This window comes from Tenrec ecaudatus, chromosome 13, assembly GCF_050624435.1.
Source record: "Tenrec ecaudatus isolate mTenEca1 chromosome 13, mTenEca1.hap1, whole genome shotgun sequence".
Taxonomy (NCBI): Eukaryota; Metazoa; Chordata; class Mammalia; order Afrosoricida; family Tenrecidae; genus Tenrec; species Tenrec ecaudatus.
In genome coordinates this window covers 42515678-42542821 of record NC_134542.1, presented here as the reverse complement: position 1 = coordinate 42542821, position 27144 = coordinate 42515678, and the positions used below count along the sequence as shown (strand labels likewise).

At 43.3% G+C, this 27144-nt stretch overlaps 1 protein-coding gene and 1 pseudogene across 1 annotated transcript in view; both read left to right on the top strand.

Moving 5' to 3' along the window:
* CCDC150 (coiled-coil domain containing 150) overlaps positions 1-27144 on the top strand; it is a 69460-nt gene that overhangs the window by 5608 nt on the left and 36708 nt on the right. The window contains exons 2-13 of the mRNA XM_075529247.1: positions 1338-1501; positions 2529-2752; positions 2891-3069; positions 4601-4669; positions 8330-8446; positions 11151-11280; positions 14538-14581; positions 16367-16459; positions 18725-18832; positions 20892-21016; positions 21426-21603; positions 22159-22227. Of these exons, the coding sequence (XP_075385362.1) occupies positions 1338-1501; positions 2529-2752; positions 2891-3069; positions 4601-4669; positions 8330-8446; positions 11151-11280; positions 14538-14581; positions 16367-16459; positions 18725-18832; positions 20892-21016; positions 21426-21603; positions 22159-22227 (1500 nt within the window). The remainder of the gene's footprint in view (positions 1-1337; positions 1502-2528; positions 2753-2890; positions 3070-4600; positions 4670-8329; positions 8447-11150; positions 11281-14537; positions 14582-16366; positions 16460-18724; positions 18833-20891; positions 21017-21425; positions 21604-22158; positions 22228-27144) is intronic.
* LOC142423869 (large ribosomal subunit protein eL19-like) lies at positions 24645-25338 on the top strand (annotated as a pseudogene).

Below are 27144 nucleotides of genomic sequence, written 5' to 3'. Positions count from 1 at the left end.
ACCAGTAGACTGAATCAACTAGATTTGGCACATTTAGCAACTTACCTAAAAGCCAGCGGTGTACCATCAAGAAACCTAACTAGATGCTATCTAAGTAGGCCCCTAGACTTTTTTAATGAGATGCCTCTGAATGGATTCGAATCACCTTCAGCTCAGCTGCTAAATGTTTAGCTGTTTGCACTGCCCAGGTTTATTGATTATCTGTACTATAAAAAAAACTCAACTTGAGTCCAGTACAAAGTGACCCTATAGGAGAGAGAAGAACCATACCTGTGGGTTTCCAGGGCTGCAGATCTTTACAGGAGCAGAAAACCTCATCTTTCTTCAGCAGAGCACCTGGTGGGTTTGAACCGCAGACCTTGAGCAGCCCACCATGTAATTCACCAGTACCCCTTTACGCTGTGCAAGGAGGCTTCCAAAAGTTTGTGGGGGGAAAGTGGAATTAAAAGATAATGGCGGGGGGAGGAAGCATTCAAGAACTAGAGGAAATTTGTATGTTTCATCATTGCTACACTGCACCCTGACTGGTCTTCTCTCTGAGACCCTTCTGCCACTATCACAATCCCAATTCTACCGTAAAAATCCGGCTGGAACGGAGGATGTATACTAGTACACATAGGAACTGGAAACGGAATCCAGGACAGATGAAATCCTTAGGACCAGTGGTGAGAGTGGCGATACCAGGAGGGTGGAAGGTAGGTGACGGAGAAAGGGAGAATAGATGACAAGGATCTACATTTAACCTCCTCCCTGGGGGACGTACAGTGGAGAAGTGAGTGAAGGGAGACGTCGGACAGTGTAAGATATGACAAAATTATAATTTATAAATTATCAAGGTTTCATGAGGGAAGGGGAAGTGGGGAGGGAGGGGAAATATTAAGGGGCTGATTCCAGAGGCTCAAGTAGAAAGCAGGTGTTTTGAGAATGATGAAGGAAACAAGTGTACAAAAGTCCTTGACACAATGGATGTATGTGTGGATTGTGATAAGAGTTGTACAAGCCCCCAATAAAATGGTTTAATTATTTTTTAAAAAAGATAATGGGATTTTTTTCACACACTTTTGGAAGTCTTCTCATATGTCATGGCCGGGCTCTAGTTCTGCTTGGTGTCCTCTTCTCTGTGGGACCGTGGTCAGGAAGCAGGCTCCATCTGGGATGTGCCTGTCTCATGAGAGGGCAAAGAAGGACGGTGAATGACAAGCTGGCACTTAAAGTTTCTGTTTTTAGTTTGCATTGAGTTGACAAGACAAAGTCATCCATGAGTTAAACTGGACAAGGACATACAATTCTCCCCAATAATCGAACCCACCACACTAATATTGTGACCTTCCCCTCAGGTGCAACTGGAAGCTGCCATGTGCAGACCGGTCCTCTCTCCAACCCAAGTCAACGCTACACCTGCTGAGACGTTCACTGTGCTTCAGCAAAGGATTAGAATCGTGGAGGAGCAGACCAGTTCTCTGAGGGATGACCTCCTAATGCTAGACATTTGTGAGGGAAGGTAACAAGTGAAATGCAATCTAGGGCTCTGTGGGTTATGCAGTTTTTGCTTCACTGACATTATTGATATGGAATCATCAAGCAGATGGTTTGACAAATGAAATAAGTATTTTACAAAGAATTCACAACTGAAAAATGACAGTTTCCATTTGAACAGTAATCAGAAATAATTTTTTTCCATTTTCTCATGAAATGATTTATTTCGATCAGAAAATGTCAGCAAAGTGTTGTTTTTATCCTGTAGTTGACCTACTACAACCATTCCCATGAACATATTTAAAGTGTGTTGATTGTGCATACAAATGTTGATATTCTAGTCATGGTCAACATCTGATTTAAAATGAATGTAATTTCTTAACATAATGTTAAAAACATGTATATAACTTTCCAAATAAAAAGTAGATTTTGATATTAATCAAGGTAAGGAATCTAAAGTGTTGATTTATACCAATAACTTGGTCTTTGTTTTCTTTTTGTAGATTTATTGTAAATTTAAAAAATTTATAGTCTTAAAATATTTCATAATTAGAATGATGTACTTAAAAAAAAAAAAGAAGGGTTTATTTTTTTGTCTTCTCACATGTTAGTAAAAGTTGGCTTCTCACTGTCCTGAAATATATGTGTACTTAAACAACCAGTAGGAGCCAGGGCAAAATGACTAAGCCCTCGACGCTAACCTAAAGGTGAGCAGTTCAAGCCCACCAACTGCTCCACAGGAGACCGGCGGGGCCGCCTGCTCTTGTCAAGATTTACAGCCTTGGAGACCTTATGGAGCAGTTCTACTCTGTCCTGTAAGGTCAGTATGAATACAAAAAATTCTGATGAAATTTAAAAAATTAAAAACTCTTAAAACATAAGTGATCTTTCTTCAGCTCACATTGCTTTCATCCTCAACCTAAAGGTACTCTTGGAATGTAATGGGAGGGGCAACAAGATGCTTGCAAACTCAGTGAGCTAATTTATGATCAAACTCCATTGTGCGCATTGCATTGCATGGCATCATGCTGTTCCGTTGGATCTTTCTTTAGAGGCCAACTGGAAGCTCCAAACTCGGCAGAATACCTTCTGAGCCAGAAAGCCATTCCTGGCCCTGTCCCAACTGAGCAAGTTTATTCAGGAAAACCAGATATGGTATGGGAGAACTGTGAGTTTTTGGTAAACCGCATGTGCCGCCTGGAAAGCCTCATCCAGTCCTTGAAGATGAACATCTTCCGCCTGCAAACTGAAAAGGACTTAAATCCAGAGAAAACAGGTACAGAGAGGAGAGACCTGTGAGATTTGGTCTCGCCCGCATGCTTGATGAGCTCACGACTCTTTCCTTTTCCTGCCTCTCTGTCACTGCTGCTTCCTGGGAACCCGTGCTTGCTGACCCTCCTGTGCTGTCTGCCAGCCTTTCTGAAGGACCGGCTGAATTCAATCCAGGAGGAGCATTCCAAGGACCTTAAGCTGCTGCATCTTGAAGTTATGAATCTGCGTGAGCAACTGAAATTTGTCAGAGAGGAAGAAGACAAGGCGCAGGATGAAGTGCAGCGGTTGACTGCCACGCTGGAGAGGGCCTCAGAGACCAAGGTTTGAGCTCAGAGTCCTCACATGTGAATTTATCCTCGGGGTTGGCTGGAGGAGGAACAGACCTATGAAGCTGGTTTTTAAAAATAGACAATGCTGATGTGAGGACTCTTGGTATTTTAAATCTGTACTAACAGCCTAGATCACCATCGGCCACCACTGATGCCTAAGTATTTATAGAGCACACAGCCCGTACAAAGGAGCTGTGGTGGCACTGGGGTATAAGCAATGGACTGCTAAATACACGGTCCATGGTTGAAACTCACCAGCCACTGCAGGAGAAAGATGAGACTCTTTGCTCCTGTAAAGATTTACAGTCTTGGAAACGTTAAGCAGTCCTACTCTGCCCTATTCAGGGTAGCTATGGGGGTGGAATCGACTTGATGGCAGTGGGTTTGGGTTTCTGGTAGCCTGTGCAGGTGACTGTAGTGGTCCAGAGGTTTGGCAGAGTGTGCTGTTAACTAAGGAGCTCTATGAGTTAGGCATTGGGCTACTAACCAAAAGGTTGATAGTTCAAACCCACCAGCTGTGCTGAGAGAGATAAATGAGATTCTGCTCCTGTAAAGCGTTACCATCTTAGAAACCCTGTACAGAGTAGCTATGAGTTAGAATTGACTCGAAGGCAGTGAATTGGGTTTGTTTATTTGGCACTCTTAAAAACGTATATGCTAGTTGGGAGAGTAAAGGATAGCATAAAAATTAAATTAAAAACCCAAGGCTATAGCAAATGTTACCAGACAAGAAGTGGCTATTGCAAAACGAGTGCTCTGACTTGAGGCAGCCTTAGGGAGATGAAGCTGTAGCCTCCTGAATACTTCACCCTTGGGCTGCAGCCCAAGTAGCAGAGTGAGGTCCCTTGTACACGCAGCAGTGAGCCCCACAAGGAAAGATCATTATGGGCCACGTTATTTTGTTTGATCTTAAAAAAACAAACTTGTAAAATCGGGTAGTACTGTCTCCATTTTCGTCACCAGAGTACTGGGACCCCGAAGGCAGTTCTGGTTCAGCTGCCACATCTAGGTCTTCTCCTTGGAGCCCGGGTTTGAACCAGGTCTCTGCACTGCGTGCAGATAGGGAGACATGCCCAAGTGAGCTGGAGGGGAGGGGAGGATTGGGTGGGAGGATCCCAAGAATAAAAACTAGCTGGACTTGATCTTATGCAAAGCGATTAATATTTCTAATAAGTGACTGGAAAACTAATCTGTCAGTAGCCTAGAGTATTGATTATAGTAAGAAGACACACACACACACACACACACACACGAATAACAAGAGACTGGAGGCACATGACTTGTGCTTAGCAAAGGGATTAAAGGATACAAGTTGTGGATACAAGCCCTAAGATGCTGATTTACGTATAAAGTTCATCCCTGTAACCACCTCTTCAGACCCTGTTCCCAGACAAGTATTCCTAATTGTCTTCAAAACAGCATCTGTTAGTTGGTAGGAAAACTTTGGGTGTGCGCTGATCCCCTGAGAGATGTTTCCTTCCTGTCGCTGGGGTGAGCTAGCAGCTTTTCTCCTCTGCTTTCAGAAGAACGCAGCTGTTATTGAGGAGGAACTGAAGACCACCAAGCGGACCATGAGCCTCAGAAATCAGGAGGTAAGGCGCAGACAAACGGACCATGAGTCTCAGAAATCAGGAGGTAAGGTGCAGACAAACGGACCATGAGTCTCAGAAATCAGGAGGTAAGGCGCAGACAAACGGACCATGAGTCTCAGAAATCAGGAGGTAAGGCACAGCCGCCATGGGGTCGGAGGTGGAATTGAGGAAGGGATGGCAAGAAAAGGAGAAAGAGAATGAAAAGTCGATAAACCCCATTCATCCCACAGACTTCCTGAAGTCCTCTCATGTTTGACGGTGTAACAGGAGAATTTTGAAAACATGCTTCATGAAATTCCAGCGACGTGCCCATCACACACGTACTCGGCAGACCTCCCTTCATCTCAGGGCTGCCGTGACGCCGCTATCCCAGATCTCCCGCAATTTTCCACATTGCTAGGGTTCAGGAGGAGACCTTCAGGCAGAGGCCTTATAATCTAAAATCAAAAGGTTTTCATAAGCTCAGGCATCTAATTTTAAGGAGCCCGGTGGCCCTGTAGGTTCAGCATTGGGTTACTTAACACAAGGTTAACAGTTCAGACTCACCAGCCACACTTCAAAGGAAAAGGTGAGGCTGTCTGCTGCCCTCACATATTTACCATCTTAAAAATCCTAAAGGAGTCCCAATAGCCTCCGTGGCAGTAGGTGGAATCACCTGGTTTTACCTCCAAGTCTCTTTTTCAGCCTCAGTGCTACTATGTAACAGACTGGGAATGATGAACTGAGCAGCTCTGAAAGCTGTTACACTGAAATGCTCAGTTGAAAACAACCGAAGAGTGAAGAAAGTGTCCTAACAGCCTCAGTATTCCCTCACAGAACAATTATAGGTGTTAATACTAATCAACAAGGTCAAATGATACTTAAAAGTTTGTTGCACCTGGTACAGAAGCAGATAGATGTTTTAGGAAACTTTTCATGCAAAATTATTTTTAAAAACTTTATACTTAAATGGGTAAATGAGAAACTTAGTTCCTTGGGAAATTCCCTTTGGTGGAATCTTGATGCTGTGAGAAAACAATGAAACTTGGGTGGACAGGAGGTGAGGCGGGGAGGTTTGAGAGTGGGTACAGGGTGGGCAGATGTTCAAACAATCAACGTGATAGCTGTACTTGGATCTTAGGAAGGAACACATTCATAGCTAGAAAGTAATATAAAAGTGATCTCTATATTATCACGCAATTATAATCTTACACTATAGCCTGAGAAATCGAGCCCAAGATGAAAACTCTGGCTTATTAAGTGACATTGAATTATCATTCTATGAGAAAGGAATTTTTCAGCTTGAGAGGCATGCATGAACACGGTCTTTGAAAGCTCAGCTGACCATATAAGAACTTAGAGAAACAGACAGGGGTTTCCAGTACGCCACCAGGGCTCCTTAGCACGAGTAGTTAATAGTGTGTTCCTTAATACTTGTGTGTGTGTGTGTATTTTCTAGTGAAAACCTGGAAAAGCCTAAGTAGCCAATATGAGGTCATGGTTAAGAAAATTATATAGCATTTCCAAAATGGGCTATCTTGCAACAGTTTCATCTCAAAAACATTTTCCATCTCTTTAAACTTTTAAACACGTTCAAAGTTTATAAAATATTAAGACATTATAAAAATCACATATTAACATGTGTACCATCTAGAGAAGAAGTATATACAAGGGGGTACCCCCCCCCAAGAAAAGCAAACAGGAAAAAGCTTCACTGGGTGGAGCTTTCACAGTCTGCATTTTCCCTGCTAGGCAGGCATCAAACAACTCACTCTGAATTAGTGGACCCACTAGTGTCACCTGGGAAATTCCCTCTGGTCACAAATGAATTTTTTTGTGAAAACAGTTTTGTTCGAACCTCGTTTTTTGTGATGGCTGATTTAAGAGAACAGCATGCAGCTGTGAAATTTTGTTTCCTGCTTGGGAAAAATGCCCCAGAAACTGTTGTGATGTTGAACCCAGCTTACAAAGACAGCACACCGGGAAAAACTCAAGTGCACATGTGTTTTTCTCATTTCTAAAAAGATGAAATGTCGATTGATGACAAACCTTGTTCTAGATGTCCATCAACTTCCCGAATTAGCAAAAATGTCAACTCGTAGAGCATTTGGAGTTCATTCCATCAGGTCAGACTGTTAATCAAGCTTTCAATTTAGAGGTTCTGAAAATATTTAAAAACGGTGTGACTAAAAAGACCTTATTTGTGGCAGACAGGGAACTGGTTTTACCACCACGACAATGCACCCGCTCACGCAGCCATCTCAGTGCACCAGTTTTTGGCAAAAAACAGCATGACTCTTTCGCCCCCATGCACCTTACTCACTTGACTTTGCTCCATGTGACTTTGTTTCTGTGAATGAAGAAGGACATGAAAGGACAGCACTCTCGGGACATAGAAGAGATGAAGGGAAGTGCTGTGAGCCATCCAAACAGATGGGTTTGAAAAATGTTTCCAAGAATGAGATCGCAGATTTGACAAATGTATTCAGTGTCATGGAGAATGCTTTGAAGGAGACAGGTTCTTGTGTAAAAGATTTTAAATGTATAGCTTTGAAAAAAAATTCCCCTTTTTGAGGGTGCCCTTCGTACTTTTTTAAGCATCAACTGTGTCTAGAAATAGTGCTTTTTCAGGTTAACATTGTGCCATTCTTTGATAAGGAGTCGCACCTGAAACACTCACCTACATTGGGGAGGATCTTTTTACTTGCTGACCCAGGGACCCGCCCTCCTCTGTATGTCTTTATCTGATTCCTGCCAGAGTTAAGGTCCTTGGACCCAAATGCTGGATTTTCAGTTTTGCCTGCTACTTGAGCAGGTATGTCATGGTTTATTTAGAGCTTTACATTCCAAGACAGAATTGGAACAGCATGTGGACGTACACTACTGCAGAATAAAGATACATAGATGAAGAGGTGAAAGTCAGGAACAAAAGAGTAAAAAAATGATAAAGCTGGAATTGATACAGAAAATCTATACAGTAAGGTGTGTTACTAGTGTTTGCTAAACTTTTCTGCGCAGCGTGTCTGTTCCCCTGCGACATCCTATGCATATTGTTGTTGTGCCATTGAGTCAAATATGACTCACAGCCATGCTGCCAAGCTAACTTAGAGTTTCCTAGGCGGAAAATGTGCTGGAACCAGATCTTTTCTCCCGCAGAGCCGCTGGTGGCTTTGAACTGCCCCCGTTTCAATGAGCAGCCAGGTGTGTAACCGTTGCTCCCCCAAGGCTCCTTCAAGCATGCTTATCTATCCAGAAATGTCTCCTCAAACCTGACTGCTTGCTGTGCAGTCGGCCATGAGAGGCGCTTCAGGAAGTTCATAGATCGTGGAATTCAAAGAGTCTAATGTTCCCACAAACACTTTGAAGCTCCCTAAGTTTTCCTATTCTAATTCTATTTTACTCCCCCACCCCACCCCACCCCACCCCAGGGTTCACAGCTTACTAATGAGACTCGAGACACATTTGTAAGACAGACGTCTACAATAGGAACAGAAAGGCATCAAATTTGACTTTTTAGAAAGGTACTAGGTTAAAACAAAGCTTGTTTCTGGATAGTTAGGAGAGACTCTTTGCTGAGGAGATAGCAGTGTCTGAAGTAACCTTTTGTGGGGACTCTGACCTTTGTTAAGCAGGTAAGAATGGGTTCCTTTGGCCTTGCCTAACTGCCCTGTTGGTCTGTAGCTAAGGCGACAGCTGTCCCGGGAGAAGCACCTCAGGGAGTCTCTTGAGGAATCTGCCTCGTCCCTGCTTCTCAAGGTGCAAGAAGTGGAAGCCAGAGTGGAGGCAGAGCGGGCCCAGGTAGAGAGACCTTCCCTCCTTGCTTAGAGATGTGAATGTTGAAAATGAAAAATTGATGGCTTGCTTATCAGTTTATAATTTCACTAATTTTCTTTAGATTTGTTCAATTGTTTTTGTCATCTTTCCTTTGATAAGCCTCCATACACACCACACACATAACAAAGCAAAAGAGCACAAAAGACTCCAACATCATTTAGTATTTCGTCTAGCCCCCTTAACTTCTGGATGATGGTTTGTGCGGGAGAAGCAAATCTGACCCAGGCTCTACAGAGCTGCAGTCTTGACTCCGCCCTGTTAGAGGCATTGATTTCGGAAGGTGTCGCTCTGGTCTGATGTTGCATATCTGTGACATGGCTAGAAAGCAAGGGCACACCTAAGCCAACACTTTAAATAAAGGAGAGCTGTAAGTAAAATGATCAGCAATATGTTCACAATGCTGTTTTCAGTTCTCATTTATTTTAGCACAAGATATTTGCCTTCATCATAGTTGTCAGTAGAAAATGCCTACTTATAATCTAGAATATTTTAAGTTGTAAGTACCCCAAACAGCTAATCGTTTCAAATTCTAATCACTGTAATTGATCCCATTGTCTTTATCATTTTAACAATTGGCTATCGTTCACAGTAGATTACATCTAGTGAACGGACTTTGGGCCTCTACTCAATCCCTCCCACAATGCAAGAACACTTTGTTCTAACAACCTGCCGTTCTGTGATGCCCACCCTCCCAAAATGATCGCTGAAATCATAACGGGTGCGTAAGCAAATGTGGTCAAGAAAGCTGATGGTGCCCAGCTATCAAGATATAACCTCTGGGGTCTTAAAGACTTGAGGTTACCGTACATACTCGAGTGTAAGCCGACCTAAATATCTTCTGAGGCACCTAATTTTACCACAAAAACTACATAAAAACTGTGCTGAAAAACTCGGCTTATACACAAGTATATATGGTAAACAAATAGCCATCTAGTAGAGAAGAAAAACAGCCCAATGGCAGAAGCACACCAGCCTGTGAGATAATGAGATGAAGATAGGATTAGGTAACAGGCATCATAAGACCACAAACAAACAAACAAGAATGAGAATGAGGGGGGCCAGAGCAGAGACCCAAAACCCATCTGTAGACATTAAGACATCCCTTCACAGAGGGGTCACAAGGAAGGGATGAGTCAACCAGGGTGCAGTGTAGCACCAATGAAACACAATATTCCTTTGACTCTCTACCCTCCCCGATCCCCGCCCCCCAGCAAGCCTATTAGCACTACTGGGTTTTTTAATTTGTTTTTTAAATAATTTTTATTGGGGGCTCTTACAGTTCTTATAACATTCCATGTATCAATTATAGCAAGCATATTTGCTGTCAACATTTCCAAAACATTTTCTACTTGAGTCTTTGGTATAAGCTCCTCTTTTTTCCCCTCTCTCTCCCACCCTCCCACCCTCGTGAATCCTTGATCAATTATATACTGTTATTATTTCATATCTTACACTGTCTGTTGTTTCACTTCACCCACATTTCTGTTATTTGTCCCCTTCGGGGGTGAGGGTGGTTATATATCCAACCTTGTGATGGGTTCCCCCTTTCTCCCCCTTCCCCCTCCTCAACCATCCCCCTACCTCATGAAATTGCAACTCCCACTACTGAAGGGGTTTATCTGTCCTGAATTCCGTGTGTCCAGAGTTCTTATCTGTACCAATATGTGTTCTCTGGTCTAGCCAGATTTGAAGGTAGAACTGTGTCATGGTAGTGGAGGGTGGGTGAGGGGGAGGAAGCAGTCAAGAACTAGAGGAATGACGTGTGATTGATCGGTGCTGTACTACACCTTGGTTGAATCATCCCTTCCTTATAACCTTTCTGTGGGGGGCCTATCTACAGAAGGGTTTGGGGTTTCCTTACCCGCTACTATTTCAGTTCTGGCTAGGCCGGAGCATGTACACTGGTACAGATAATAGCTTAAGACACACGGAATCCAGGTCAGATAAACCCCTCAGGAATAGAATTGGGAGTAGCAATGCCAGGAGGGTAAGGAGAAAGTGGGGGAAAGTGGGGTGGAAGGGGAGGATTGGCACATAATCCCTGCCCCCTGGGGGGGCGGTTCATGGCAGAAATGTGGGTGAAGAGAGACAGCGGCTGGTGTAAAACATGAAAACAATAATAATTTATAATTTATCATGGGATCACGAGGGTGGGGGGGCGAAGAGGAGGTGATACCAAGGGTTCAAATAGAAATTAAATGTTTAGAAAATAATGATGGCAACATATGTACAAATATGCTTGAAACAATTGATGTAGGGAATGTTATAAGAGTTATAAGGGCCCCTAATCAAATGATTAAAAAAAAGAATTCACTGTAGGGTTCCTGCATTGCTAGAACCAGTCTTGCTCGGTGTGGCAGCCCCCGCCACATGTGGCTATCCAAGTTTAATTAAAATGAAGAACAATAAAAGACTTTGTTTCCTTAGCCGCTCGTCACCTGTGACTCACGAATGACTGCTATGTTGGAGAGTGTGAGCTGGAAGTCCTTTGGACACCTCTGCCCTAGACCCTGCCCTGTGCTGAGATCTCTAACACAGTGGGCGAACCCCGCTTTCCCCCCAAAGTGACCTTAAGATGGCAAATTCTCCCTCGCACATGTGTGATAGGTTAGTTTATCAGAAATCTTTACCTTACAGAAAAGGACTTTTTTTAAAAATTCAATTGCAGGTGCACCTTTTGCAGAAAAACTGTACTGCCTTGCGAAATTCTACACAGACAACCCAAGCTCTGCTGGTACAGGAGCAGCAACAGAAAGAAGAGCTGAAAGCTGCTACCTCACAGCTCAAGTGTGATCTCGGTATGGCAACACATGCTAGAAATCATAGTTTCATTAGTTCTTTGAGATCTCATGTGTACATTCTTGAGGCCCAGATTCTTGAAGTGGGAACTTTTCACCCAAAGTCCTAAATAACACAACTTGCCAATTTATTTCTTACCTGTGAAACTCAGGGAAAAAAGAATATTGGTACTAAAATAGAATTTTCCTCTCTCAATTATAAACTCTTTGTCTAGAGGTGATTTTTTCATCTGTTTCCTTAGTGTTTGGCTTAAGTGCTTATGGGCTTGAGAGTGTTTGCTTTTACAGACTTGAGCTCCATATTAAATGATAGAATGTTCATCCGTATAGAAGGATATCTATCCTCAGGGGTTGGGCTGCTAACTGCAGGGCTGGTGATTCGAGCCCACCTGCTGCTCCATGGAAAAGCAGGAGGCTGTCTTCTCTTGCAAAGATTCGTCTCCAAAGCCCTGGGTAGGGCTGCGATGAGTCAGCATCATAGCGGTGGGGGGGGGTGGGGGGGTAACTTACGCACCGCCACCACTTTCCATGTCAGGCTCCCCACTCTTGTGGTCATCGATCTATCTCTCTTAACTTCTATTTGAATCAGTGGATGACTGCAGGTGCCCAATACATTACCCACGTCACCTCCAGGGCTTCTTAAGGTGCCTAGAGGCAGTTTAAATGACCTTTATCTCACAAATGAGTAAACAGAGATCACAGAGCTCCGGGATGGAAGAGTCTAGATTTGATCCTGGTCTCTTGAATTCATGCCTCTTCCAACCTACTGTGAGCCCTGTACTGCCCAGCTGTTGAAGTTGTGAAGCAGCCCCCAGAAAGTCAGACTCATGGACTCACGGAAGTAGGACGCAGTCTTGCAGGGCGAGTAGCCTCTCCTGGCCTGCACAGAGCGTTCACACCAGGCATTACATGTAGTTCTTAAGACTGTGCTTCCTTCTCCAAGTTACGCAATGAAGAAGTGCTGACATGGGGCCTGAATCCTGACCTCCTAACTCTAAGCCAGTGTTTCTTCCAGCCCGTCTTCTCCGCTCTGTGGCTGCACTGGAGACAGGAAATACCAAACGAGAAAGGAAATGATGAAACATTTCATTTGATGTTTTGACTTACGCTTTAACAGAAAATACTTTGGGTAGATGTCGGCTCGTGAAGCTCTCACTGGCGGTGTCACAGATAATTTTTGTCTTTGTACGGTTGCGGACGCGATGGCACCTAATAACAAGGTGCTGTGTGCTTACAAACATACAAGGTACAGTGTAGGGTGCTGCCAGATCATGTCATCTGAGCCTGGCAACAACCTTGGAAGAGACCGTTCTACAGAGGAGAAGCGAAGACCCAGGGAGACTGCCCACGGACCCCAGGAAGCGTTGAATCCTAGGTCTTTCTAGTCTGTTAGTTGAGCTTTTCATCTTAATTTCTCATGAAGTAACTACTGCATTTAATTTTTTTCAAAGACTAGATGGAAGACCATTTAAAAATGAAAGCTAAAACAACAGTAACTCAAATGGCTAAAATATCTACTGTATGCAGAATATGGAATTAGAGACTGTTTATATACATGCAAATTCATTATTTTGCAGCAGAAATAGTTTAACTAGATTATAAATAGAATGCTTTTAGCTACTTGGGTTAATGGATTAAAATTTTAATCATTTAACAGCTTTTTATTATCAATAAATATTTAGCTATGTATTAATTAAAGTGACTAAATCGTTTAATGTTCCTTTTTCATTTTTGGATTAGTGGAATTTTCAGAATAGGCCATATACCAACTCCCAATTCATTGCCATTGAGTAAAGTCTGACTCAGCGACCTTATAGCCCAGGTAGTTTTAGCTCTTATCTTTCATTTGCTTCAAGTTAGAATTTACTCTAAATGGGTTGAGTCAGATTCACACGTTTTAAAATGTTGAACTTTTTCCTAAGGTGTCGCCTATATTTAAAAATTCGTTTTTATGTGTTTTTGATTCTCTGATTATAGATAAAGTGAAACAAAATAGATCTTTATGAATTTTTCTTTGAAACCAAACTTATGCTTATTTTTTAATTCTTCAGAAAGAAAAATTGTCATCTTTTGGCTAGTGCACAAAATACCAAATGGTGCCCCAGTTGTCTGTCTTTGACTTTCTGCACACTATAATACTCTCTGCTTGATGTCAGATCTGTTGGACCATGGAAAGTCTCTTCCTGGCCTTCAGAAAGGTAGCTTGCGACCAGTGACCACATATACTCGAGTATAATCCAAGTTTTTTTTTTTAAGATTATTCACTTTTTCTTTCTTTTTTAAAAAAATTAAATCATTTTACTGGGGGCTCATACAACTCTTTATCACAATCCACACATATATCCATTGTGTCCAGCACATTTATACATTTGTTGCCATCATCATTCTCAAAATATTTGCTTTCTACTTGAGCCCCTGGCATCCACTCATTTTTTCTCCTCCCTTCCTGCTCCCCCCTCCCCCACGAATCCTTGATAATTTATAAATTATTATTATTATTTTGTCATATCTTACACTGTCTGAAGTCTCCCTTCACCCACTTCTCTGCTGTCCGTCCCCCAATAAGCCAAGTTTTTTTCAGCACATTTTTATGCATTTTAATGGTAAAGTTAGGTGTCTATTCAGGTTGGCTTATACTCGAGTATATATGGTGAATGCATCCATTTAGTTGTCCTGCAGATATATAATTCAAATTGTTTTACCTCATTCAGTCTCCAAAGCCTGCGCATTCCCTATTCCACTCTAGTCTGCTGCCCAAGTGTGCCTTTTCTTCACCAAGTCTTCACCCACCAAGTCTGCCAACTCTCCTTGTTTCATAGTGTTCACGAACCTTCTGCAACCCATTGTCATTGCATTAGACCCCCCTCCTTTTCCCTCTGTCAGCTACTGCAACAGCTACCAAACTTACCTCCCTGCTTCACTGGGCCTCCGTTAGAAAGAGGTCTTTCTCAGAAAACTTTTTTGGTGACCCTCCTCTGCTTAGAATCCCCCTGAGACTTCCATTCCTGTACTCAGACAGTCAAATGTTTCCTTGTTTTCCCTTTTGCACATGACTGTGGATTAGCTTCTTGATAATTCTAGGACTTAGTCTCCTGTCTATTAAAATAGGATCATAAAATATTTCAGCACTCCCAAATTCTGTAAAATATAGACAAAAAGAGAGAGAGAATAGAGCTGCTCAGGGAGAAATTGCTGAGTGATCTCAATGTGGTGAATTATTTTCATAGTTATGTGTGTTTTCTTTCTTTTGCTTTTAGTGTCTAGAGATGACCTCATAGTCAAGTTGGTTGATGAAAATAAGGTAAGTTTGAGGTCGGAGAGCTCACTCTGTTCACTGAGTAAGAGTTTCTTTGTCTACATTTGTTTACAGTTATTTGTCTTAAAGACTATCTTAAAAACAAAGCTTCAGATGGACTTTGGGCCTCTGCTAAAATCTCACCTATGTACAAGAAATGGTTTGTTCTAATAATGGGGCACTGTATGATACTCACCTTCCTGACATGATCGCTAAAGACAAAATGGGTGCATAAGCCAATGTGGTGAAGAAAGCTGATGGTGCCTAGCTATTTAAAAATATAGCATCTGGGATCTTAAAGGTTTGTATTCAAACAAGCAGCCATCTAGCAGGGAAGCAACAAAGCACACAAGCCTGTGGGGTCATGAGGTGTCAGTGGGACTAGGTAACAGAAGTTCAAAAACAAGCAATCAAATTGATGTGAAGGAGTATGGACAAAGTGGAGACCCAAAACCCAATGGCAAGACAATTGGACAGGCCTTCAAAGAGGGGCCATGTGGAGGTGGGGGTGGGGGATAATGAGGAATTCAGGGTACAATATAGCACTTATGAAACATAAAAACTATCCTCTGTTCTTTAATATTTCCTCCCCTTACCATGAAGGCTTATGTTTTACCTCATTAATACTGTTAGACCTATGTGTGTCCATTTATGTAATTAAGATCATCTGATGCAGGGATGCCAGGATGAATGACCCTTCAGAAACAGCAAGGGGAGTACTGATTCCCTGAGGATATGGGAAGACAGGGGGAGAAGGGGAGCTGATAACAATGCTGACTGTACAACCCCACTAGAGGGGATGGAATAACAGAATTATGATGCATGGATATATTGGATGGATTAAGAGATGGCATATATATATACATACATATAAAATAAGCTTCCATGTAAGTTATGTATTCAGGACTGTTGTCAAATGGATATTTGGAAATAAGAAATTTCTCAGGCCAGTTATTAGATTTTTGGAAAAATGAACTAGCAAAAATGATGGGACTTACTCATATTTTATATCAATTACACACTAATTATTTTGAAAAAGAATTTTTTATTAAATATAACTACTTTTTAATTATATTACAGTTCTGACCTTGTCTGGAATAATTTTTCAGGATGTGGTCGCATCTTTTGTTCTCAGATGATTACCTAGCATGGCATACTTCTCCTGGGAAAAGAGAAAAACTGGTTCCCTCTGTAGGACTTAGGCCCTCTCCTTCCTGTTCCATTCAGTGCTTGTTAGGGAAAGCACACCCCACAGCCCCACACCTGTCCCCATCTCTGTGAGAAATGAGCTGTTTCTTCTCAGGGGCCAGGGTGTTTTCTTCTGTTCCACCCCCAGGTGTTACTGAATAATAATGCCCTCAACAGCTATCGCTTTTAAAGATCCTCGAATGTGTATCTTTGAAATCACAAAATCTTCCTAGTAACAGGAAAACCTACATATGTGATAGCAAATATTTCACCTTAGAGAGTAAAACTGTCTTGATTTGAGTATATTAGGTAAAATATTTAGCTCAGAATATTAGTCAAACAAAGTTTTTCTAGTTAGAAATCCAATGAGCCTAGATAAATTTTTAAAAGCAGTTTGAGGAATAATTGAAAAATGAAGAGAAGTTGAAGAGGTAAAGATATCAAAGCGTTTGGCTTAAAACATTTTTTTTCTAAGACACTGTGTATATATCATTAGTACTTAAACTGGTACTGGTCAGAAAACAGAAAAGGTAGGTTGACAGATACACAAAATAGTTCTCTTGATACTTGTCAATAGAGAGATTCCTTTTTTTTCCCCTATAGACATTACAGATATTTTTCAACAAGGAACATGAAGAAAATGTGTATCTGAAGTCTGAAATAATCTCCCTTCAAGAATCATCAGAAAAAGCACGGGTAAATCTTCCTCATTGCTCAGACCCTCATATGTTAATTGTGTCTGAAGATTAATAATAATGCTTATATAAGTTTATACCATCTCCATTACCCAAAGTTTTGTTCCCAGGAGATCTACTTCATCTGTGAAGCATTAAGTTAAATACACCACATTTCACTTTCTAAATTCCTGTAACATAGGAGCTGACACTGTGCAGTATATGAGATAACAGTGCTTCGTCACACCCGAGCTTGCACTGTGCCCTTGCTTGCTTTCTAAGTTACTGGTGAAATGACCGACTTCTAAGCAGTTCAATGCCAAGAGTGCGTTCCTAGACCTCCTTTGTATCCTCTGCAGCAAGAATCACATTGTAGGAAGCTAATAAACGCTTGCTGGGTTTGAACCACCCACTCCATAGACGGCAGTCCAGTGCTTACCCAACAGCATACCAGGGCTCCTCGTGAAAGTCACCTCAGATTTGCCTTTATGAATGCTCTCATTAGTGGTGGAGGAGCTTAGCCACTTTGTGTTATCAGCTGAAAATGTCTGAATCCTCATCAAATCATCGGAATGTTTTTCTCTAACATTGGCTAGGTGCCTACTCTGTAAATTTTCATCCTGCCGACTACCTGCTCTAATTGGCCAGTGTCCAAAAGTAGAAGGTCAGTCATCGAAGGTCAATAAAGTGCGCCACCAAACCAAACCCTCCATGCTGCTGAGTTCAATCTGACTCTCAGTGGCCTATGGGACAGAGTAGAGCTGGCCCTGCAAATTCCTGAGGCTGGAAATCTTTGCGGGCATAATAAACCTCCTCTCGTTCCTACTGAAGGGCTGGCCTTGTGCTCCCCACTATCCCATCAGGGCTCCAACCCAAACAAAATGTATCTCTTTTTAATTTAGAATTCTTGATATTATTGAAATATCAAGGAGCCCTGGTGGCATACTGGTCACACATACAGGTTCCACATTTAACTCACTTGTAGCTCTGCAGCAGAAAGATGAGGCTCTCTGCTTTCCTAAAGAGTTGCAGTCTTGGGAACCCACAGGAGCAGTTCTACTCTGCCCTTTAGGGTTGCTGTGATTGGAAATCAATTCGATGGCAGTGAGTTTGGAGTTTCAAAATGAAATGTAAATTAGGGATAGGTTAATTAGATCCACATATATAGGGAAATAATATACAGTCATTAAAAATACTGACATACTGGGGACTTAAAGGCTTGAAGGCAAACAAGTGGCCATCTGGCTCGGAAGCAACAAAGCCCACAGAGAAGAAGCACACAGCCTAAGTGAATACAAAGTGTTGAACGGACCAGGTAGCCGACACCAAGGAACAAAAACCATCATTGTGTGATCACCTTCCCCACTTAAACTCTGAAGACCAATGTGTGCATAAGTAAGTGTGGTAAAGAAGGCTGATGGTGCCCGGATATTGAGAGATATAGCGTCTGAGGACTTAGAGGCTTGAAAGTAAACAAGCGGCCATCTAGCCCAGAAGCAACAAAGCCCACATGGAAGCAGTACACCAACATGTGTGATCATGAAGGGCCGAGGGGACCAGGTTTCAAGCAACCAAGGCAGGGGGGAAAAATCATATCATGAATGAGGGGAGTGCATGATGGGGACCCAAAGCCCATCTGTAGACAGCTGGACACTCCTGGCAGAGGAGTAGTGGGGAGGAGATGAGTCACTCAGGGTTCAGTGTAGCAATAATGAAACTCACAACCTTCCTCTAGTTCTTAAATGCTTCCTCCCACCCCAACCATCATGATCCCAATTCTACCTTGCAAACCTGGTTAGACCAGAGGATACACAGTGGTACAGTGGGATCTGGAAACAAAGGGACTCTAGGACAGATGAACCCCTCAGGACCAACAGTGAGAGTGGCGACACTGGGAAGGAAGGGGTAATCGATCTCGGGGAGCTACATATAACCTCCTCTCTGGAGGATGGGCAACAGGAAAGTGGGTGAAGGGAGACGCCGGGCAGTGTAAGATAAGATAAAATAATCATTTATAAATTATTATGGGTTCATGAGGGAAGGGGGAGAGGGGAGGGACGATGGGGAGGGAAAAAAAGGAAAATGAGCTGATTCCAGGAACCCAAGTGGAAGGCCAATTTTGAGAACGATGAGGGCAACGAATGTATAAGGGTGCTTTACTCAATTGATGTATGTATGGATTAGAGTTGTAGGAGCCCCAATAAAATGATTTATAAAATAAAAAAATACTGACATAATGGTAATGATTATTGCAGAAATCCATATCTTGCTGTCTATTTTGCCATAGGTTTTGAATGACCAACTGACAAGTAAGTGTTCAGAGCTGAGCAGCATGCTGCAGACCACTGGTACGGAGAAGGCCCGGATCTTGGCTGACTACCAAGCCATTCTCCAGGTGTGCACTGGAGACACGAGGGGGCATTGGGCGTAGGCAGCCGGAAGTCTCCCTGGCTGTGCCATCAGGAAGCATGCTGTGCCAACTGGATAAGTAACCAATTTTAATGAGTATTTCCAAAACATTTGCTGAATTGTTTTTATTTTTTGGATCACGGATTCTTGTTCTCAGCTGAAGGATGCTCCACTGTACCCATAGAATTGTCTTGGTGGTTTCTTTACAACCTGCATTCCTTTTGAGAAAGCCCCATTTTAGAATCCTGTTGCACATGTAAACCTATCCCTAAAGTGCTTACCGTTCTACTCACGTGGTGTGCGCGACCATGTTTCTGCTGATGTCATTTCCCTCTCCCACTTTTTGGAACTCGATTCACTTTAAGAAGGGAGCTGGGTCATCCCAAGTAGAAGCATGGGTTTCCCTTTGCAACGTCTGTGCCTAGAGCACTCATCCAGTAATGACAGTTCTCTTTTTTAGCACACTCTCTATGTACCGAGCATTTTCTCAAGGATTTTATGTATGTTACATCCTTTCAGCAATTCCCGTGTAAAGGAGTGCTTATTCTCTTCATTAAGAAAAACAAGGCTTAAAGAAATTAATTAACTTGCTCAAACTCATCTAAGTAGTAAGGGAAGCAAACCTGGGTTTAAACCTAGGTCTGATCCCAGGTTCAGTTTTTTGCTTATGTCATGCTTCCCTTGTGCCTTACCCTGACCACATGCTTTTTTTTTCTTTCTGATATCTATATATGTGGTTTGTTTCTTGTGACATTGTGAACTTCCTAGAAACAGAGATATTGTCTTCATTATATTTCTGTTATTTTCCATAGTGATTACATATTTTGTTTATAGCAAAAGCAATATACTTAGTCTTCATTCATTCAACAAATATGTCGGGTTCACTGTGTTCAAGTGTGATGCTAGACCGTGCTGCAGACAACAAGGGAAAATCCTTACTTCCACAGAACTTATTTTGTGGACTGGATAGTGTATGTACTACTGCCCAAACCTGTTTAAGGTGTGGAACCCAGCACAAGGGGGCTCTCTCCCATCTTACCAAGTGTGGCCTGCTTGTAATCCAGTGATGTTACCATGGAAATGGAAATGTTTACAAAAAGAAGTGTTAATATGTGTTGTATGGACAAAAGCTTTATGGATTGTAGGTGAGGGTCTCTATGTATAAAAACTGTGTTTTGATAATTCCCAAATGAGTTATGATTGACAAGAAGTGATTCTATTGTCATGCTCCTGCTGTAGCTGTGTCTGAGCACAGTGTAAGAGGCGCTCAGCACTGTTCACACCAGGCTGCGCAAAATGACTGGATTTTGGGAGAGGTAGGGTGCAAGACGGAAGTGGAAGGATCTTTTCACTTCTTCTTGATGACGCTTACATAGTTACACTTTCAACTGATTTTACTCAGCGCTCTTACAGATGGCATAACATTCCATAATTCAAATAGATAAAGCATACTTGTACAATTGCTACGACAACCGGTTCAAGACAGTTTCCTTCTTGAACGCTTCGATATCTGCTCCTCTTTATCCCCTTTCCCCACCCTTGCCCCGCCGGAACCTCTGTATATATTGCTGTGTCTTACCCCATCCAATGTATCCATTCACCTACAATTCTGTTATTCGCTCCCCTCAGCCCCTTGGTGGGATTATACAGTCATTGTTGCTATCAGCTTCCCCCTTCACATCCCCTTTTTAAGTTATACTTATTAAAGACAGGGGTATATCATATTGAAATTTTTAAATACCAAAAATATTTTATACCTATATTTTATACCTTTAAAATATGTTGGCATTTGGAATTTTATAAATTTTGCAGCAGTTACGTAATTAGTGCCCTTGACTGTTGGGTGGGGAGCTATAAAAGTGTAGAATTCTGGCCAACCCAGGACAGGCAGAGGGAGGGATCAATGGCATTATAGTAATTTCCCTGTAAAAGAGGTTCTGTGTTTATGAGAGCAGAGTGTTACCAGCTTGCTTTATGTTATTCCTGATAACACTATCAAATGACCTTCTGGCATCTCAGCTTCTAACATCTCTGTGGACACGCAGGAAAACCAGACAAGGACAGCACGGGCAGTCCAAGAACAGACCTCAATGCAGGCTGCCGCTCACGCCAGTCTCACCAGCCAACTGCAGGCTGCGCAGACGGAGAAAGCCCAGATCCAGGCCCATCTGTAAGTAAATGATGGGCGACTCTTGTGTATCTTTTGTCCCTGTTGAAAAAGTTTAATTCTACATTTACTAGAGCAGCCGCCAAGGTAAAATAGATCAAGAGTCCACCCTCTAGGCACTGGTTTGGTTAGGCCATGTCGGGAATGGCTCTTGGGCAGAACATTTGTCCTGTGAGAACATCGGGCAGTCTTTCTGTTGCTAACTGCGAAGTCCGCAGTTTGAAACCACCGGCTTCTCTAGGGGAGAACGGTGAGGCTGTCTGTTCCTGTTAAGAGCGACAGCCTGAGGAACTCAGGGGACCGCTCGCTCTGTCCTGTCGGTGCCTCTGAGTCAGAGCCAAGTCGATGGCAGTGGGCTTGAGTGACAGTGGCGGTCTCGCTAGCTTTGTGTCTCCCTGTCCTCTTCCTGCAGGGACCACTTAGTCCACGAGCACAGCCAGTGTGCCCAGCGAGCAGAGGTGGCAGAGAAGAAGACAGCTGTGCACAAAGAGCTGCTGGAATCCACCATCATGAGATTGCGCGGGGAGTTGGAAGCCTCCACACAAGAGAAGAAGTCTCTGCTGGAAGAGAAAGAAAGGCTTCAGAGTGAGGTAGGTGGAAGCCAGTTTCTCTCACCTCCTGGTTAGTGCTGAGCTGACTCTACAATTGTACACTGAATGCAAAAGACAAGAGCAGAAATAAAACCCACATGAAGTTTGGCAGAGTTTCCCACCAAAGTAACCCCGAGGTAGCGAGCTGTCTGTGTGTCAGCACAGGAACCACGCCACTCGGCGCCCTTACATCCAGCAGCAGTGAACCCTAACTTACTAGCCACCCACCCTCTGTTGGTTACCGGGCCCGACTTCACAAACTGATCCCCAGTGAAGGAGCGGGACATGGGAGTAAGGGGACAGCTCTCTCGTCCTCCTAGGAAGGAACCAGCCTAGCCTGACCTGCAGACGTGTCTTTCTAATTTCAGGGCTGTGTGACGTCTGCTCTACCTCAGAGACTCCCTGATTGGTTGGCCCCTTTTCTGAGAGGATGTGCTATCTCGCAGTGTAGGTATCCATTGACATGCAGGGTGTGTCTGCTCTCCTGCAGCCTGCCCACCGTGTCGAAATTGACAAATATCTTTTTTGTCGTCCCCCCCCTTCCCCCTTGGGCAGGTTAAGAAAACAGAGAAAGACATAGCTCAAGAAAAATCCAAATTGGAAATGGAATTAGCTAAAAACAAGGTATTCCACATTTTATTTGCTGCCGTTTCGTTGTTTCTTGCGTTCTGCGTTGCAGTATCACATTGCTGTAATGACCGTAGGTTTTGTAGACTACCAAGCTGTAGGGAAAAGCAGCGGCCTTGAAACCACATGCAGCTTGGGCAGGCACTCCAGTCACGGCAGCATAAAGCTGCGCCTGGGGAACGTTCTGAGCAGGTGGTGTTTGCCATGAGTCATCATCACGGCCTCTGGTCCTAGTGTTCCTCGTGTTTTCGGCAGGAAACCCCCCTGGGAGTCAGCTAATGGGCCTGTGAGAGGCAAAGGCATGACTGCTGACTCTGCTTTCTTAGAACACAAAACAAAACAGCAACAAACTTAGCGATCCTAAGTACCTACTAGCATCTACAAAGTACTCATTTCTGTGTTCTGAAAAAGTGGAATGGCCAGAGAAACAGTAAAAGCCTTATTAAAGTGAAACAATAAACCATGTGTAAAGCATCGGTGTTTGTAATTTCCCATTTGAAGAGACGATTCCACATCACTGATGTAGAGGTCTAGAGAACACACCTGGAGCTTCCAGGAGATAGTAAATCCAACAGCAGGTGTCTGATGTTTGCCCGAGCCTGGGCTGGGTCTTGGCTTCTGATTATGCTCAGTAGCATTCATATTACCATGTCTCTGTGAACTGTTAAGGACTGAGAGGAGCAATGAAAGCCTCACTTCTGAGCTGGAGCTCAAAGAGCAATCCCGCCAAGCTGGCAGGTCCCTCCTCTGGTTTAGTGTCTCGTTGGGTTAGATCCAGTTCAAGGACTATGAAAACAGGCCAGCCTGAAGAGCCTCAAATATGGCAAAGAATTTGTAAGTATGAAGCTGGCTTCAAATGTACTCTTTGAAAATTGCTAGCTACTACTAGGTTCATTAAGGAGCCCTGTTGGCATAATGGGTTATGCCTTGGGCTGCTAACCACAAAGTCAGCAGTTTGAGTCCACCATCTACTCTATGCAAGAAACATGTGGCTTTCTACTCCTGTCCCATCTTCCCCAGTTCCGGTCAACCATTAATCTGATTTTTCCCTATGGATTTGCCTCTTCTGGTTATTATATAGATAGGATCATAACACATGACCTTTGGGTCTGACTTCTTTCACTTACCATAATGTTTCCAAGACCCATCTAGGTCATAGCATATATTAATATGGCTGGGTAATAGTTCCTTGTGTGCATATACCACAGTTGCTTATTCATCCATGGTCGTGTGGATTATTTCCACCTTTAGCAGCTGGGAGTACTTCTGCTGTGACCATTTGTATGCATATTAACTCTAAATCTGCCTTTGTTTTTAATTGTTTGAACACCCCCAGTTTCCAAGCGGGGATTAGTAGAACAGTCACTGGGTTATATGGTAATTCTGTGCCGAATTTAATGAGTTACTGCCAAATTGTTTTGTGCAGCTTTCCTCCACACCAACAGCAATGTCCAGGGAACAGTGTACAGGGCTGCTTCACTGCTGAGTGCAGCTGTCAGAGATGGCACTATAAGGGGCAAAAGGGCACTTTCTCTGCGTTCAGGTTAGCGGTCTAACTTGAGTGCATCGGCTCTAGAGGAAGACTGTCTCTCGGTTAGCTCTAGGGAGCCTCCTTGACTCAGATTCTCTAGCCAGCTGTCAGGGAGGGCCTGAGCTTGCACCTGGATCTACCTCTGTCATCTTCAGACCGTGTCCGTCTTTCCCTGTGGCTAACGTGTGCTTTTTTATTCTGAAATTCAATTAGTACAGAACACAGCTTGTGATTTGGCCTCTTTAGCATATCCCCAAGTGAGATTATAACCACAGCTGTGAAACCCCAAACTAAACCCATTGCCATCAAGTCAGTTCTGACATGGCAACCCTGTAGAACCGAGTGGTGCTGCTCCGTTGGACTTCAGAGGCTGTAAACCTTTACGAGAGTGGAGATCCTCATCTTTCTCCCTAGGAGTGACGAGTGGGTTTGAATCACTAGCCTTGAGGTTAGCAGCCCAGCACTAAAGCCCCTGAGCTTCCACGGCTTTTCTATAGGGATGTTGTTTTGTTGTTCTTCTTCGGTGACTCATCGCAACCCCATGTACAACAGAGCTACCTTCTGCCATCTGACACCATCCTCAGAATTGTTCCTGCATATGAGCCCACTGTTGCAGCCGCTCTGTCCATCCATCTTGTTGAGGGCCTTCCTCGTTTTCACTGCCCTTCAACTTTTCCAGGCAGGATGTCTTTCTCCAGGGACTTGTCTCTCCCGATAACATGTCCAAAGTACATGAAACAAAGTCTCACCATCCTTGGCTCTAAGGAGCATTCTGGCCATATTTCTCCAAGACAGATTAGTAATACCACAAGCATATGGATAAATGTTTATAATATATATTTTGTAAAGACACAATTCACCTTTCAGCGCTGCGGCTGCAGCCATGAGTATGCTCAGATTTCAGAAAAGGCTCGCCTCCAGCGTCCTCCACTGCGGCAAGAAGAAAGTCTGGTTGGACCCCAACGAGACCAATGAGATTGCCAATGCCAACTCTCGTCAGCAAATGCGGAAACTGCTCAAGATGGCCTTATCATCCGCAAGCCTGTGACCGTCCATTCTCGGGCCCGATGCCGCAAAAACACCCTAGCCCGTCGGAAGGGCAGGCATATGGGCACAGGTAAGCGAAAGGACACTGCCAATGCCCGCATGCCCGAGAAGGCCACGTGGATGAGGAGGATGAGGATCCTGCGCCGGCTGCTCAGGAGATACCGGGAGTCAAAGAAGATTGACCGCCATATGTATCACAGCCTGTACCTGAAGGTGAAGGGGAACGTGTTTAAGAACAAGTGGATTCTCATGGAACACATCCACAAGCTGAAGGCAGACAAGGCTCGCAAGAAGCTCCTGGCTGACCAGGCTGAGGCGCGCAAGTCTAAGACCAAGGAAGCACGCAAGCGCCGTGAGGAGCGACTCCAGGCCAAGAAAGAGGAGATCATCAAGACTCTGTCCAAGGAGGAAGAGACCAAGAAATAAACTCCCCCTCTCTTCTCTGTACATAGCGGCCTTGGCAGTTCTATTGATCAGTCACTCAATAAAAGCAAGCCTTACTGGCCTGCCCCTGGAAAAAAAAGACACAATTCAGTCCCTAACACCAGGATAGATTCCACTTAGTCCCAATAAGTTATCCTTTTATATTGCCATGTTCATATAAGAGCAGGTTATGAAGAAGGAATAGACTGTCCAAGTCTGAGGGTGACCACTGAAAACATGAGTAGCGGCAGGATGGATGGACTGCAGGCTGGAGGATGAAGCCGTCGGGTTGGAAGGCACTCAGTGTGACTGAGGAAGAGCTGCCTCCTCAGTCAGTCAGCCATAATGACAGGGTGGAGGAAAGCTTTGGGACCTTCATTTCCTTCTCATGCTCAAAATGAGGAGAAATCACTGCAAGCATCCATTAATAATCAGAACATAGAATGTACAGGTGTGACTCTGGGGAAAAATGAAATGGACTGCATAAAGAAAGATATAGGCGTTGGTGAGTTGAAATGGATTGGTCTTGGCCCTGTTGGCAGTCATATGGTTTAGTATACCAGGAATGGAAAATTCAAGACGAATGCCATCATACTCTTTGTCAAAAAGGGAATTTCAAGATCTATTTTGAAATACACTGCTGTCTGTGATAGGATAAAATATATACGCCTACAAGGAAATCCAGTTAATACGACTATTATTCAAACTTATGCATCAATCACTGAAGCAAGTGATGAAGAATTAGTCTGAATCATCTTCAGACTAAAACTAATCACACATACAGTCAAGATGCATTGATCATTATTGGTGATTGGAATGCAAGAGTTAGAAACAAAGAGGAAGGAATAGTATTTGCAAAGTATGGCCTTGGTAATACAAATGAAACTGGAAATCACATCACAGAATTTTGCAAGACCGATTACTTCTTCACTGCAAATACCTTTAACCAACAGTTTAAAAGCCAACTTTACATAAGGACCTAGTCAGATGGAATACACAGTAATAAAATTGCATTCATGAGAAGAGGCTTGGGAGAAACTTGATATCGTCAGCCAGAATGAGGCCAGGGATTGACTATAGAACAGATCATCAATTGCTCATATATAAATTCAGGTTAGAGCTGAAGAATATTAAACAAGTTCATGAGAACCAAAATATAACCTTGAGTATAACCCACCTAAATTTAGATAACCTCTCAAAAGCAATGTTGATGCATTGAACACTGATGACGAGAGACCTGATGAGCTGTGGGAGGACATGAAGAACATCAGCCATGAACAAAGCAAAAGCTCGTTTAAAAGATAAGAAAGGAAGAAGAGATCAAAGAGAATGCCAGAAGAGACTCTGAAATGTGCCCTAGTTCATAGAATAGCTAAAGCAAATGGAAGAAATGATTTAAAAAGCTGAACAGAAAAATTTCAAAGGGCAGCTGGAAAAGACAAAGTACAGTACTATTATGAAATGTGCAAAGACCTGGAGTCAAAGTGCCCACAACACAGGGAATCCAGGATAGATAAATCCCTCAGGGGCAACAAGGAGAGTAGAGATACCAGGAGGATTAGGGGAAGGTGGAGGAAAAAGGGGAAACTGATCACAAGGATCAATCTAGAACCCCCTCCCAGGGGGACGGATAACAGAAAAGTGGGTGAGGGGTGACAGAGGATGATGTAAAATATGGAAATAATAATCTATAACTTACCAAGGGTTTGTGAGGGAAGGTGGGTGGGGGAAGCAGGGAAGAAATAGGTAGGTACTATCGGGGTCAAGTGGGAAGAGAATGCTTTGAAAATGATGGCGGTATATGTGCTAATGTGCTCGACACACTGGAGGAATGTATGGATTGTGATGAGATGTAAGAGCCCCCAAGAACTGGAAACCCAGGGAGTATAGGACAGATGAACCCCTCAGGACCA